The sequence below is a fragment of the Calliphora vicina genome, chromosome 2 (genome assembly GCF_958450345.1).
Source record: "Calliphora vicina chromosome 2, idCalVici1.1, whole genome shotgun sequence".
NCBI classification, from domain to species: domain Eukaryota; kingdom Metazoa; phylum Arthropoda; class Insecta; order Diptera; family Calliphoridae; genus Calliphora; species Calliphora vicina.
The window spans coordinates 25,813,308-25,829,711 of record NC_088781.1 but is presented as its reverse complement, the minus strand read 5'-3'; the positions used below and the strand labels follow the sequence as shown (position 1 = coordinate 25,829,711).

The 16,404-nt window shown below is 30.0% G+C and overlaps 2 protein-coding genes across 2 annotated transcripts; one reads left to right on the top strand and one right to left on the bottom strand.

Moving 5' to 3' along the window:
* The first annotated feature begins 1,900 nt into the window (after positions 1-1,900).
* Positions 1,901-4,892, top strand: Gmd (GDP-mannose 4,6 dehydratase). The gene is made up of 3 exons (XM_065501528.1): positions 1,901-2,125; positions 2,379-2,814; positions 3,787-4,892. Exons 1-3 carry the CDS (start codon positions 2,009-2,011, stop codon positions 4,365-4,367), a joined length of 1,134 nt encoding a protein of 377 aa, XP_065357600.1. The 5' UTR covers positions 1,901-2,008; the 3' UTR covers positions 4,368-4,892.
* Positions 4,893-11,798: 6,906 nt separating this feature from the next.
* Positions 11,799-16,404, bottom strand: mRpL28 (mitochondrial ribosomal protein L28). Its single transcript, XM_065500986.1, has 4 exons — positions 16,204-16,404; positions 15,626-16,060; positions 12,604-12,750; positions 11,799-12,542 (listed from the first exon to the last, which is right to left on the bottom strand). Exons 1-4 carry the CDS (start codon positions 16,222-16,224, stop codon positions 12,210-12,212), a joined length of 936 nt encoding a protein of 311 aa, XP_065357058.1. The 5' UTR covers positions 16,225-16,404; the 3' UTR covers positions 11,799-12,209.

The window sequence follows — 16,404 nt, the reverse complement described above, 5'->3', positions numbered from 1 at the left end:
AATAAATAATAATAATAATAAATTCAATATAATGCATAAACCTTTTGGATTTTTAAATTTATATTTATTTAATGGCATTTAAAACAGACTTTACGTTATTTAAATACAATTATTTGTACTATATGTATGTAAATCTGTATACATATTATTATTTTAATTGTTGTAAACAAATAATATAATTTTAATTAACATATACATTTGCTTCATTAAAACTGTCACCTAAGTATGTATTTACTCAAGCGGAAATAAATTTTTAAAAAATGATCTTTAGCAAATTTGTATTACCTTTTATAATATAGATAAGCGGTAACAATTTATTACATGAAAGTAGTACGTAATAATGAACTTTGGGCCTGATAACAACAATTTTCAAATTTTTTTATGCAAAACATTAAAAAATTATTTGAAATTAGAGTTACTTTCACTCAAATATTTGAAAATAGTTTTCAGGGCGTGTTTCCGAACAAGAACTGTTACAATATTTTTTACATACCCATGGAAAAATCGATATATTTTTCAAAGTAGAGACCATAGTTATCAACACTGCGTTCTCAGTTTTTCTTCATGAAGTCAGATGTCCTTTTAAAAGGACTTTAAAATTTCTAAAGATAAATTGTTTTCAAAAAATGAGATAAAATATATATTTGATTCCGAAAATGGGTATCAAATAAAAGCTATTTTTTAGATTTTTGGCTCTATTGACGGTACCAAGGTCGGTGCGAAAAATATTTAAATACAAATTGGAGCATACAAAACAGGGACACATTAAAAATTAATGCTTTAAAAATTTTTTCGATAAAAACTCGTCCAAAACTTCAAGAACATTTTTCAGTTTTAGCGTACAATTTCACCTTGGAAATATAATATTTAAAAAAAACCTTAAAAATAAAGGTTGAGAAAAAGTTAAACAATTAAAATTTGGGCGTCTGGAACTTTTTTTCCTTATGCCAAAACCAATCGAAATATTGATGGAACAATATCGACAAATTGTTGTCCTTACAAATCGGCGTACCCTAGTGGATACAGCTATTCTATAGACATTTATGTACCATAGAGTCATATTGAAGGAAGAAATTTGGAGAAATCATCAACCGATTCTTACCATTTTCAGCTTTTTATCATGGGAATAAATATCAAAATTTTTGAAGGTTGCTGGTCCATAACTCTAGTTCTATTTGACCTATATTGCACATTTTCAATACAAAATACATATTTCTGATCAATAAATAATATTTAGGAAAAATTGGATCCCCTAAGTCCTTCTGTCGAGATCATATCATGCCTTCATAGCTGGATCGTTGTAGAATTTTACCAGGTCCCAGAATATACACCCCCATCGACATATTTTGCACCATTTATTAAACGTTACCCATACCCTCGTAATGTGTTACATTTTTATGGATCACAATATAGAACAAAAACCATTACCAATTATACAATTTTCTTTTATCTAGATTCCAAATATTCTAAGAATTGTATCGCCAATATAACTGATTAAAAAAAACCAATAAAGATCATGCTATATTAAAAAATAAGAGAGATAACATACATATGTAAGCATATTTGTAGATCTTCTCAAGGACTATTTATATGTTCAGCTCATTCGGATAATAAATTGATTTTGGCGATTTGTTTAAAAAATGGGAAACTCGAAAACACTTTAGCTCCAACCTTGTTAAATTTCGTTATGATATCTCCAATAGTTCAAAAAAAAGCTATTCTAAACCACTGTGCACTATTTTGAAAATATTTCATAAAAAACCGTTAAAATTACCGATTATCTTAAAAGTAATGATCTGGTAGCCTGGGTGTTGGTACAACTTTGATAATAAAACATATGGGCAACTCTCTACCACCCCCCATTTTTAAAAGTATTTGCAATTGTTGTTTTTGTAGCAGCTGTTTTAATTCCGTGTAAATTTAAAGCAAATAAATTCGCAAATTATTTGTTTATATTGGCAAAATATTATTTTTATCAATAAAAATTGCCAACAAAAAGCAAAAAATAATGGCTGAAAGTCAAGAAAATAGTTTAGAAAATGCCACCGGTAGTAAAACATTAGAAATAAATGGCGAAACACAAATGGAAAAACGTATTGCGCTAATAACCGGCATAACGGGACAGGTAAAGAAAAACCAAAAGAAAATTTATTTCGTAGAATATTTCTTTTATAGAAAACTAAAATAGTTAAATTTCAATTAGAAGGTGTAATAATGATTCATAATTTCTAAAACTATAACAATAAAAACAATAATGTATTAACAATTTCATTTGAAGATAAGACGATGGCCATAAAAACATGACGTGTGTTTTGTTGTAATATATTGTACAACAAATGCAATATAACAATTGTTTAACTTGAATTCCATTCTTTCAGGATGGTTCTTATTTGGCCGAGTTTTTGCTAAAAAAAGGCTATGAAGTTCATGGCATCATTAGACGGGCCAGCACTTTCAATACATCGCGCATACAGCATTTATATGCAGATCCCCAGGCCCACAAGGGTGGCTCTATGAAACTACACTATGGTGACATGACAGACAGTAGTAGTTTAGTGAAAATTATTAATATGGTTAAACCGGAGGAGATATATAATTTGGCTGCCCAATCCCATGTTAAGGTGTCCTTTGATCTCAGCGAGTATACTGCCGAAGTTGATGCGGTTGGCACTCTGCGTATATTGGATGCCATACGTACCTGTGGCATGGAGAGTAAAGTTAAATTCTATCAAGCATCTACCTCAGAGCTGTATGGCAAAGTTGTGGAAACGCCACAAAATGAACAAACACCATTTTATCCGAGATCACCATATGGTAAGTGAAAAAGCCTTTATTTTGACGGAACTTTTTTTAGTAGATACAGAATGTTACAGAAAGTATTTCATTCACTTTTACATAGCTTCCTAGTTCACAAACAAACAGTACCATAATACTAATAAATAATATAAAATGTCCGGTTTTACACCCTTTTTGGGCCCTTCTCCCACAGTGTGGAAATAATTTTGGAAAATGTTCGTATTAATTATGAGTACAATTAGAAAATAATGAGGGTATTCATTTAAAAAGAATGGAAAATTACACTCTGATCTTTTTAACAACAAAAACAAAAAAAATCCCAAAAAAAAGTATTTTTTTGTGGAATTTTGTTCATGTTTTTGTTGTGTAAAACTGTAAAAAAAATTAGAGTGAAATTTTCCATTTTTTTTATCGTTTTGTTGAAAAATAGTATCTAAAAATGGATACTATTTTTACTCCCTTGAAAATTCGAATTTCCAAAAAATACCTAAAAGATTTGTACTATTATTGTTCTGGGTCACATGAATTAAAAATTGTATTTCTATGTTTACTAATTTAGAAGTTATAAAGGCTAACAGAGGGTTCTAGTGTAATATTTTTACCGATTTAGGCCACCTAGACTATCGAGTTTCAAAAAAGTACCAGACACTTGTCGGCTCTATTTTTGATTTAAGGTCCTGGATCTATATGATGTAAAATGAGCTGTTTTAACTGGGCTTTGATAAATCAGTGAGGGAGTAAGTGAGTGAGTCAGGCCTTGTATTTTTATATACATATATTGAAAAATAGAAACATAAAACAACTGCAAAAATAAATTTTGAGGCGAGAGAAGAACTTATTCTTCTAAAATTGCTTAAATAAGAAGTATGTTATACTGTACACCATTTTAACTAACGACGTCACTATCATCAATCATCACAAGACAATTAAAAACCTTAACAACCCCAAATCCGATAACTATTACCGATTGTCCCCAAACTTTAATTTTAGCCTGCGCCAAAATGTATGGTTTCTGGATTGTCATCAACTATAGGGAAGCGTACAATATGTTTGCCTGCAATGGCATTCTCTTTAATCATGAATCACCACGAAGAGGTGAGAATTTTGTTACACGCAAAATTACACGTTCGGTAGCAAAAATCTATCTTAATCAATTGGAATACTTTGAATTGGGTAACTTGGATTCCAAACGTGATTGGGGTCATGCCATGGATTATGTGGAGGCCATGTGGATGATGTTGCAGCGGGAAACACCCTCGGACTATGTCATTGCCACCGGAGAGACCCATAGTGTAAGGGAATTCGTTGAGGCCTCATTTCGCTACATCGGACGTCAGATTGTCTGGCAGGGTGAAGGAGTTGAAGAGGTTGGCATCGAACAGGATACTGGAGTGGTGCGCGTACGTATAAATCCCAAATATTTCCGTCCCACCGAAGTGGATCTGTTGCAGGGTGATGCCTCGAAAGCCAAACGTGAATTGAATTGGACCCCTAAGGTAACTTTCATGGAATTGGTCAACGATATGATGGCAGCCGATATCGAACTAATGAAAAAGAATCCAATTGCGTAGAAATATTTTCTCCAGCTAACAAATTGTTAAAACATTTGCCACTAAATGAAAAAAAAAACAGGAAATACATTTACAATTAAAAGTTTTGTATGTGTCCTTTGTATCTATTACTTTTTTGCTATCATTCTTTCTTTAGAATGTTTTAATTAAAGCACAAATATGTTTAAAATTTTATATATTTTATTATAATTTTTGTTTATTATTTTATTTTTTTTTATTGTAAAAATTAAGTCATATTATCATCTTATATGGATTTATTTCAATATAGAGCATTCCTTGGTATTTTAAATATTTAAAAAAAATCACACATTTCAGCAATATTATTTTAATAATATAACTTTTATTTATGTATGTACGTATTTTTTCGCAATTATTTTTTTAATAATTAATAATCTACAAAATCAAAATAATTATTGTAAACATTTTGATATGTATTTTATTTTCAATGTATTATTAAATATATCATGATCTAAATAATAAAGTAATAACAATAATTAATGTTCGCATTATTTTTATGAAGAATAACTTATCTTGAAATTTCATTATTTATTATTCATAATGAAATTTTTGTTTTATCAAAGGTTTATAAAACAAAATGTCCATAAAGAAATTAGTTTTATAAATTTTTCATAAAATTAAAATTTTATTACGAATAAGGGGGTCAGTGTTTAATTTATTTATTTTTATAACCTTCACCATGAGTGTTAATTTCTAAATTTTTCATTTGCTACCCATAAAGTCGAAGTCGATATAGCCATGTACGTCTGTATGTTGAACTCAACTATCCGTATCAACCAAATAATATAGAAACATGATTGATACATCAGTATATCAGCTATTACTGTTTCGGTTGCTAAATTTGGTAAAATTGGCCACAAATGGCTGAGATATTAGCAAAAACCCACGACTACCTAGATTCTTGATAGAAAATATTGATATATAATGATAGACATTTCATAGACCTTTCTAATAATGAGTCATAATCGGGAAAAATAATTTTTAACTCGAAATTTTGTTTGATCAAAAAATTTGATTTTACGATAATTTTTTTGACCAAACATTTTTTATCATACAACTTTTTTGTTTTACTTAAATAATTGTTTACCAATTTTTATTAAAACCAATTGTAGTGGAAAATGTAGGTTAGGTTAGGTTCCATGGGTGCATTCAAAACTGATCCCATTGTGATACGAAAGAAGTAAACAGCAGGATATTTATATACACATCTGCTCAAAATAATAGATACACCTAATTGGAAAAAATTTAAATGGCGGTAACATTGAAAATTTCCTCGCAAGCGTTAAGAATACATCATATTATTAAAATTTCTATCTGGCAATGTCATGTCAGTCAAAAATCTGGCAACTAATTGCTTTCATGTTGATTTTTAAAAACGAATTTATTTGAATTACAAAAAATTATTTGCTCATAAAAATAGATACACATCAGTAATTTGTAATTTGTTTATATACAATTTTTTTTTTGTGCAATTTTTTGTTCCTATTTACGTGAAACAGTAAGTATAATTTAAATTTTAGCAACAATTTTATAAAAAATAGGACTCTTTTGAAGAAAATGGGACGAAATCATCATTGTACCGAAGATGAGAAAAAAATTGTTCAAACGATGAGAAATCAAGGAAAATCATTACGGGAAATAGCAAAGAGCATAGGAAGATCTTTACATTTTGTCCAAAATGCTTTATCTAAAAAACAAAAAAGAGAAACTCGCGGTAGACCAAAGAAAACCAGTCCAGAAACAGATAGGCGGATCGTCCTTATGGTTAAAAAAGACCCTTTCATATCATCGAAAGCTATTTCTGCGGAGCTATGTAACGAAATCAGTCCACAAACAGTTCGTCGTCGTCTTTTACAAGCTAAATTGCCGGGAAGAATTGCCAGAAAAGTGCCACTAATGCGCCAAAAAAATATCAAGACAAGATTAGAATTTGCTAAAGAGCACTTACAATGGTCCGGGTGTGAAGGCGAAAAAAAATGGAGAAATATTTTATGGAGCGACGAAACAAAAATAAATTTGTTTGGAAACGACTGCCAAAGAAATGTACGCCGACCAAAAGGAAAAGAATTCCACGTTAAATTTACAAAAAAGACGGTAAAACATGGCGGGGGAAACATAATGGTTTGGGGTTGCTTTTCATGGAATGGTGTTGGTCCGATATTCCGAATAGAAGATACCATGAATGCTAGTGGGTATAGAGACATATTGGAAAACGTAATGCTTCCATATGCATCGCAAAATATGCCATTAATATGGACATTCCAGCAGGACAACGACCCAAAACATAGTTCAAGATTAGTTAAAAACTGGTTCTTGGAGAATAACGTACCTGTTTTAAGCTGGCCCAGCCAATCCCCTGATTTAAACCCAATAGAAAACTTGTGGAGTGAATTAAAGATAAGGCTTTCGAAGGAAGTTTTCAAAAATAAAGACGATTTATGGGAGAAAACGCAAAAAATATGGTACGAGATTCCATTGGAGAAGTGTCAGAACTTGATATCCAGTATGCCCAGAAGAGTGGAGAAAGTTTTACAAAACAAAGGTGGATATACTGGATACTAGCTTTACTTTAATAATAAACTAATTTTTTTAAGATAAAATTTATTAGCTTTTGTTTAATAAGAATTTTTAAAAATGTATCTATTATTATGAGCACCAAATTTTTCGAAATTTAAGAAATTTAATTTACTTTATAATATTTATTATTAATTATGAAATATTTTGTTTTTGTTTTTTACTCTCCTTTTAACTATAAATAAAAATCGACTGAATTTTTTTTATAATTTTACAATATACCATTATTTTTTTTCGTTTTTAAAAAATAAATTTTGGTGTATCTATTATTTTGAGCAGATGTGTACATCCGTTGTTTCCAAAGTGAACCAATTCTCTGTTGAAGGAATGAATGTGACTCAGATTCACCCTTTGATAACTCATCTAAACACGAGAGGAAGGAGGTTTCAAGAATACGTTCCATCAAGTTTGTCAGAGCCGAGGATTGACATAATAGGTGGGACACAGTCTCCTCCTCTTCTTCTTTTCCACAACTTCTACAGTAATCGTTAAACCGTAGGCCCATTCTTCTAGCATGTGTTCCAAGTATGTAGAGTCCTGTAATAAAAAAAAGACAATTATCCCTATTTGCTCATGTCGCAATTCTATAAGTAGATTCTTCCTGCCGTCATCGTATATGGGCCAGGTCAACCTCGTGATAACACTGGTGGATTAATTAGTCCATCTGTTCTGTACTGTCTCATATAGTTTCTGCTGCACAACCATTATACATTTTGCAAACGAAATACCAGAATCAATCAGGGAATCAATCGCCTACTCAGCCATCATCGCTCCCCTTTTTACAAATTTATCTGTTATACAATTACCCAGATTTGCATCGTGTCCCATATAAGTGACACCCGGAATTTAGCACATAAAATCTTACTAAAAATTAATTTTCTATTCCCAAAAATAACTGTGAAAAAATGGTTTCCTTTTTTATCTTAAAATATACTTTGGTGAAGGGTATATGTATAAGATTCAGTATTGAGGAATATAACTTTCTTGTTTAAAAAAATATTTCACCAATTTAACACAAAAATATTGTTCCCCTCCAAAAATATTTTCAAAATTTTTTTTAACAAAAATTTTTTTTAATAAAACAAAAGAATACATTAGTAAAGTGTATATAAGATTTGGCACTGCCGAATATAGCTCTCTTATTTGTTATTGTTCTTATCATTTTATTAATATTTGGGGTATTCAAACGGTCTACTATTAGGTCGTATTGTCATAAGGTCGTAAAATATTATTTTAGTTTAAACAAATTGTTGTTGAGCTGCAAACAAAAAAAGTGTTATTTTAAGACAAAACAATAAACATAGTTCAAAAAGTCTTATTAGTTTAGAACTTTTTTGTTTGAAACACAACAAAAATTTTTTTAAACTAAAATAATATTTTACGATATTATGACAATATGACCTAATAGAAGACCGTTTGAATCCCCCAATTATATTTTTCATTAAACCATTGGCATGTTTTTGTACTCATAAATCAAAATAATTTAATTAATTTTTATTCAGAAATTTCAAAAAAAGGTATTTTTTCCCAAAAAAATAATTTTTTCCAAAAATTAGTTTTTTTCTACAAAAAATCTTGTTTTAAATATATAAAAGCTTTTTTTTTGCTTTTTCTCAATTTTTTTTCTATTACTAAATTCTTTCACCCCAAATCGAGCTTGTTTCACGAAAAATCCACTTTTGTTTAAAGAAAAAATCTTTTTTTTTTTTACAAAAATCGAATTTTTCAAGATCTTTTTTTACAAAATTGATTTAGAAGTATAGAAGGTTTTTCTTGTAACAAAAACACAAAATTGATCAAAACTTTTTCCAAAAAATCTTTATTTTTACAAAAATAATAGCGGTATTCACAATGTAGAGTACTTGGCCTGGTAATGTAGTAAAAGAGTACAATATCAAAAAAATAAAAACAAAATACATTAGAAATTTAAATATTTGTCAATAAAAAGCTTTTCTGCTTTTTTACTGGGGCAAGTACTCTACATTGTGAATACCGCTAATGTATTTTCTTCTAAATATTTTTTCTAATTAAATAAATATTTTTGCCCAAAAAATCCTTTTTCGCCAAGACAAAGCTTATTTAACTAAATGCTGATTTTTCAATTACTGAATATAAATAAAACTTTTTTCACGAGTTCACATGACATGACAAATATTTGCCGAAAAAGACGTAACCACTAAATAAAATATATTTGAATTCTTTTATTTCTTTCAAAAACTTATTTTACTTTGGTTTGATCTTACAAAACACTTGTAAGAGTAAACACGTCAAACAAATTTGTGCTTAAAAAGGTGGTTACGCGGTTACCTTTAGAAAGTGCTCTTGTAATATTTTTTTTAGAAAACACTTTTTCCCAAAATTGTTATTTCTATATCAAAAATCCTTCTCTAATTAAGTTTTTCACCAATAAATCTTTTTTTCGCTAAGAAAAATCTATATTTTTTTATCAAGATTATTTTCCCTTACATAAGTTCTTCTCCTACGCATATCGTTAACACAATATTTACTACCTCTAAATATCCTTCGATCTGGAAAATTGCACGAGTGGCACCGATTAGGAAGGAGGCAAATTCTAATTCGATTGAAAACCTACGTCCAATTTCTATGGTTCCAATTCTTTCTAAAAATGTTGAACATATTATGAAGGACCAAATTATGCTTTATATAGATCAGAACGCGTTATTACATGTCAATCAGTCTGGGTTGAGGCGAAAGTATAGTACTACTGCTCTACTTGGTGGACTTACAGATTCAATACGACGGAAAATTAATGAGAGGAAAATGAGTGTATTGGTTTCGCTGGATTTGTCGAAGGCATTTGACAGGGTACTACATCAAGGTTAATTTTAAAGTTGTGTGACATGTTCAAATTTTCCAGATGTTCATGTAAGTTGATGCAATCATATCTGTCGGGGAGGACGCAGTACGTTGAAGTGTGTGGTACGAAGTTATATGCTTTAGAGGTTTCGAGTGGAGTACCTCAGGGTTCGGTAATTGGTCCATTGTTGTTTATGATTTATATCAATGACTTTGTTAATATTTTTGATGTTACTTCTTTTGAATCTTTTATATATGCTGATGATATTCAGATTTTGTTTGCATCGAATAACCGTGATGTTTTGGAGAATAATGTTAATTTTTACTTAGGGTTCATTTCTCGGTGGATGGAGGATAATGGTTTTAATATTAACACTGATAAGTCTAAGGCTATGTGTTTTGGATGCGATGCTGAAGATTTCCATATATCTATGAATGGAGTTGGTTTACAATTTGTGGATGAAATGAAGTGCTTGGGGGTTTATTTAGAACGAGGACTGAATTTTTCGAAACATATTGATTATGTTTGCGCACGTGTGAATGGTACCATCAGAAGATTATATTCACTTGATCTGTACCTTCCATTTCGTATTAGGAGGAATGTTGCAAATGCTCTCCTAATGTCACAATTGATGTATGCCTTGGAGATATATTCAGGCACCAACAGTACATTCTTGAGGAGAATCCAACTTACATTTAATCGTATTATCAGATTTATATACCGATTGAGAATTATGTTATGGATTTTATTGGGTTTACATTTGAAGATTTCATAAAATTAAGAATGCTGTTACTATTTCGTAAAGCTATTATGACGAATTGTCCGATGTATATTGTAGATAGTTTCCAATTTTCGCGATCTAGTAGAAACCCACAGATAGTGTGTCACCGTATAGCATCTTCCATTTATGAAAGATCACTTCACGTGAGAGTCTTACGGGTGTGGAATCCTCTTCCCATAAAATTAAAATTTTTTTCTTTTTCGAATCAAACATTTAAGCGTAGACTGAAACAATATTTTGAAAAAAGTTTGTAAATTTGTTTCTTTGCTTTTATTTTTTTTTTATTATTCTCCCCTTTGCATATTACCTAATACTGTTATCGTATAATGTATATATAATTATTATACTTTATATTACAAATTTGTTTATTGATTATTATATTTTTTAAAATTTTAGTTTTTAATTTAATTTACTTTTCTTTAATTTCTATTCTTACTATGTATAATTTTTTTAATTTTATGTAATTAATTTTTTCTGAGTGGAATATTAATCATATTTGGCCCTAAGGGCTTGATTCTAAATAAATGAAATAAAATAATTAAATAAAAAACACGTAATTTTGAATATAGCTTTTTTATAAAATTGAATAAGAATTTCAGAAAGAGCTTCTTGTTACAAAATTACTTTTGCATTAAAAATACTTTTCTAGTTAAATAAAAGTTTATTTCCAAAAAACTTTTTTGGGAAAATAATTTTTGTATATGAATGCATTTTTTAAATTACCAAATGCCTTTACCAGCTAAATCAAGCATTTTTCACAGAAACTCCTCATTTGTGCCACGAATTTTTTTTTTTTTAACAAAAACAAGTTTTTTTTAAACAGCACTTTTCATAAAATTGATTTAGAGATTTAGAAAGAGCTTTATTGCTACATTTCTGGATTGCTTGGAAAAAATTTTCAATCTACAATGAAGTTTATAAATCATATGTTTCACCAGGCTAAACTTTAAATACTTTAGTCTGACATTCTGAACAAAAATTCTGGATTTGAAATAATAGGGATCCTTATTTAAAGTGCTTCCCCTTTCCGCTTTTACATTGCCCACCAACACTCCCATGCTATGCTTTCCTTCGATTTACAAAACATTAAAGTTTTTAATAAGTTGTTTAACGTTTGTTTAGATTGTCAACGAATGCAAATATGTGTATCATAATTGTTTTCAATTGTTATTACTATTGAGCATAATAAGTGAAAATATTTTCCATTTCTGTGAAATTCCATATAAAACAAACCACCAAATTTAATTTCTATTACATAGATTTTGTTTATTTTTATCAGACACGAAAAAAAAGATATTCCATTAAGAAGACAAATATTGTTTTCTAACAATCAAATGTCCTCGTAATGAAATATTTTAAAAGCTTGTTAATTAGTTTATTTTTTGTACAATTAACTTTTATTTTATTATAACTGGCTAAGCCAACGTTTTTTCTTTGTTTGCTTTTCATTCAAATCAAAATATCAAGTTTTTATTAAACTGCTGAATTTTTATATAAGAAGAAAAAAGTATTTGTTGCCAAAAACTGACCAAAAATTATTACAAATGAAATTAAAAAAAAATAAAAAAAAACTTGAAGCAAAATCTTTATAACTATTATAATGTGGATTTCATGAACACTCTTTTACAATGACATTTGTTAAAATAACAAATTAAGTTTCTTGTTTCTTGCCAAAGGGATTGATTTTCGACAACCAATTGGAGGAAGTAGAACTAGACGTTGAAGACGATGACTCCAGTTTGGTTAAAGCTTCAATGTCGGCGGTATCTTTTTCAGAGGATGATGTTGGGCCTGCAGGTTTATCGGATTCAGCAGCGACACCACCAGCTTCACGTATACCTGCCTGTTTGAGTTGCTCTATTAATTTCATACGAAATTCTACTTTATGTGGTATCATGGAATTTTCGGCACGTAATTGAGCTTGTAGTTTTCTGATGGCTTGTTCGTAGGTGTAGCCGTACCATTCAATTTCCTCGGTAGTGTACTATAAAGAGGAATAGGTTTACAATTTGTTTTAAGTCATGTTAGGATGTTAAAAAACTTACCCCTTCCAAATAACATTTGTATTCTTGAAGTATACGCTCACGTTCAGCGGGCTGTGCTGCATAGGCTGGACAACCCAATGATAAATCTTGTAAGATTTTACGCTTTAAAGTCAGGGCTAAAGATGAACGTAAATCACAAGCACGATTCTGCAAAAATAAACATAAATACATAGTTTGAATGAAAATTTCAATCTAGAATGGTGATTTTTTTAATATAAAAACTTTGATTGAGAATCGTGTGTCTTTTAGTATCAAAATTTTGATTTTGAAATCATCTACTTTTTTAATCGTGGGTCTTTTAATATAAAAATTTTGATTTAGAACCATCTGCTTTCATTCAGAAACATTTAATTTTTAATCGTGGGTCTTTTAATATAAAAATTTTGATTTAGAACCATCTGCTTTCATTCAGAAACATCTAATTTTTAATCGTGGGTCTTTTAATATAAACATTTTGATTTAGAACCATCTGCTTTCATTCAGAAACATCTAATTTTTAATCGTGGGTCTTTTAATAAAAAAATTTGAATTTAAAACTATCTGCTTTTTAATCGTGGGTCTTTTAATATAAAAATTTTGATTTAGAACTATCTGCTTTTTAATCGTGGGTCTTTTAATATAAAAATTTTGATTTAGAACTATCTGCTTTTTAATCGTGGGTCTTTTAATATAAAAATTTTGATTTAGAACTATCTGCTTTTTAATCGTGGGTCTTTTAATATAAAAATTTTGATTTAGAACTATCTGCTTTTTAATCGTGGGTCTTTTAATATAAAAATTTTGATTTAGAACTATCTGCTTTTTAATCGTGGGTCTTTTAATATAAAAATTTTGATTTAGAACTATCTGCTTTTTAATCGTGGGTCTTTTAATATAAAAATTTTGATTTAGAACCAACCATCTGCTTTCATTCAGAAACATCTAATTTTTAATCTTGGGTCTTTTAATAAAAAAATTTGAATTTAAAACTATCTGCTTTTTAATCGTGGGTCTTTTAATATAAAAATTTTGTTTTACAACCATCTGATTTTTAATCGTGGGTCTTTTAATAACAAAATTTTTATTTAGAACCATCTGATTTTTATTTTGGGTCTTTTAATACAAAAATATTGATTTACAACCATCTGATTTTTAATCGTGGGTCTTTGAATAATAAAATTTTTATTTAGAACCATCTGATTTTTTTCATGGGTCTTTTAATATAAAAATTTTGATTTAGAACCATCTGTATTTTAATCGTGGGTCTATTAATATAAAAATTGTGAAGATCCTAAGTCTGATTTATAATCATGGGTCTTTTAATATAAAAATTGTAAAGATTCTAAGTGCGATTATTACAACTTGCCTTTATAGTTAAAGTTAACCTAAAGGGTACTTTTTTCTATTGCTTAAAGTTACCTTTTACTATATAAGGAGTGAGATCGAAAAATTCTTAACACACGTTTTTCATTACATTTTTTAACCCAAGTATTATTTGAATTTTTTTTTGATCAAGTTACCTTTGAAAAACATGTCAGTTATTATGTGTAATGTCAATTATATTAATTTTTTTGTTAATCTGATTAAAATGAGTGACCAGAAAAAAGTGCGTACTGAAATTATTAAATATTTTCAACAAAACCCAACTTGGTCTTACAAAAAGTTGGCCAAGCATACAAAGGTCTGCCGTCAAACTGTTTCCAATGTTATTAAACAGTACCGGGAGAACTTGTCAGTTGATAGAAAACCTGGTTCAGGTAGAAGGAATGGTCCACATGATGTTTCTAAAGCCAAAAAAATAGAACGCATTTTCAAAAGAGCTCCCAACACATCCGGTAGGAAAGCAGCCCGGTTAGCTCAGTGCTCGGACTATTTGGTACGAAAAGTTAAAGCTAATGCAGGTTTAAAAACATACAAGGCTCAAAAAGTTCCTGACAGGAACGCTACTAAAAATTTAGAGGCCAAAAACAGAGCACGGATATTGAAGTCAAGTTTTATAAAAAAATATTCTTGCTGCATAATGGATGACGAAACGTATGTTCTGGCAGATTTTTCGCAACTTCCAGGTCAAAAATTTTATGTTGCTGATGCTCGAGGGAATGTTGAAGAAAAGTTTAGGACCCAAAAGCAGACAAAATTTCCCAGAAAGTTCTTGGTATGGCAAGCAATATGCAGTTGCGGCAAAAGAAGCCACTCATTTGTTACAACGGGCTCTATAAATACCGAAATTTACATCAAGGAATGTTTACAAAAAAGGCTGCTTCCATTCATAAGACTTCATAATGTGTCCACTTATTTTTGGCCTGACTTGGCATCCTGTCACTATGGCAAACAAGCCCTTGAGTGGTACAAGAACAATAATGTGGTATTTGTACCAAGAGAGGCAAATCCTCCAAACTGCCCGGAGCTAAGGCCAGTGGAGAGATATTGGGCTCTTGTTAAAAGAGAATTGAAGAGTACAAAAAAGGTGTCCAAAAGTGTGGTAGATTTTAAACGGAGATGGACTACATGTTCGAGCAAAGTGACAGAAAGCACTATAAAAACGTTAATGGAAGGGTTTCCGAAAAAGGTTCAAAATTTCATCACTAGTGATTAAAACTATAAAAATAATTTTTTTTGTAAATTGTAATAATAATTTCAATCAAATAAAAAAAAATTAAAGCTGTAAGTTTAGTGGTTTCTTTTTTATAAACATATATGTATGTTAAGAATTTTTCGATCTCACTCCTTAGGCAAGTTGTAATAATGGCCCTAAGTCTTTTAATATGAAAATTGTAACCTAGAATAAACCAATAATAAGCCATAGATAGCAATTTTAAAAAATGCTTACGGAATTGACACATTTTTAATACATAATTATCATTACTTAATGAAAGTGCGACTGCCTTTAAAACAATTTCTTGATAATTTATAATAAACTCTGCTCTTAAATATTATCTACCAATAATGAAAGATTAATTATAATAAAGACATACATAAAAATTAATACCATAAAAAAATATATAGAAGTATTCTGTACATATGCCTCCATTCGTCCACTTACCTTCAACAGATAATGATCGAAACCATGACTCTCGTGAATCTTTTCAATTGTACGATCAGTCACCACCATCGACATGTACTCGTTCAACACTTGACTGTGTACGACAGAGCGTCGTAGAACGGGCACCCAGAAATGGGGCACACGACGCTTTAGTCTTTCACGCTTCTGGAAACCCTTAATGACGGCCTCACCACCCCAAATACCCTTGTTGCTTTCGGGCGTATCGATCAGTGGCAAAGCAATATTTTGTATAGGCTTAATTTCCCCCGTCACCTCATCGCGTTCCCATTCACCTTCTTTGGGTATATAGTGGACAGCAGCCGGCTGTAGAACTTTCCATTCACGCCAGAATTTCTTATAGGCATCGGGCAATTGCGCGCCCAAGCCCTTGTCGAAACGGGTTAAATGTTTGAAACCATTTAACAGTTGGGGTCCCTAAATGAGGAAATTAAAACAACAGGAATTTTTTTGTTACACAAAGGAAAATAAAAAAAAAACGTTTCCACTTGCTTTGCTTATTGCGTCACATACAAAAAAGAAAATGTTTTTTTGTTGTCTTTTAAATTTTTCCAACTCACTTGTATGGTGGCATGAGCCATTATTTAAATTTTAGGGAATTTGTTATATTTCCCTCTTGTATATTGCTTTAAAACACAAATATTTTATAAACAAAACAATTTGAAATTACTTTCCAAGAACTTTAAACAATTTTGTAATGCCTGCTTGTGGTTTTTATTTGCCGAAAACGAAAATCACGTTTGACGTTTTTCTTTTGGCAC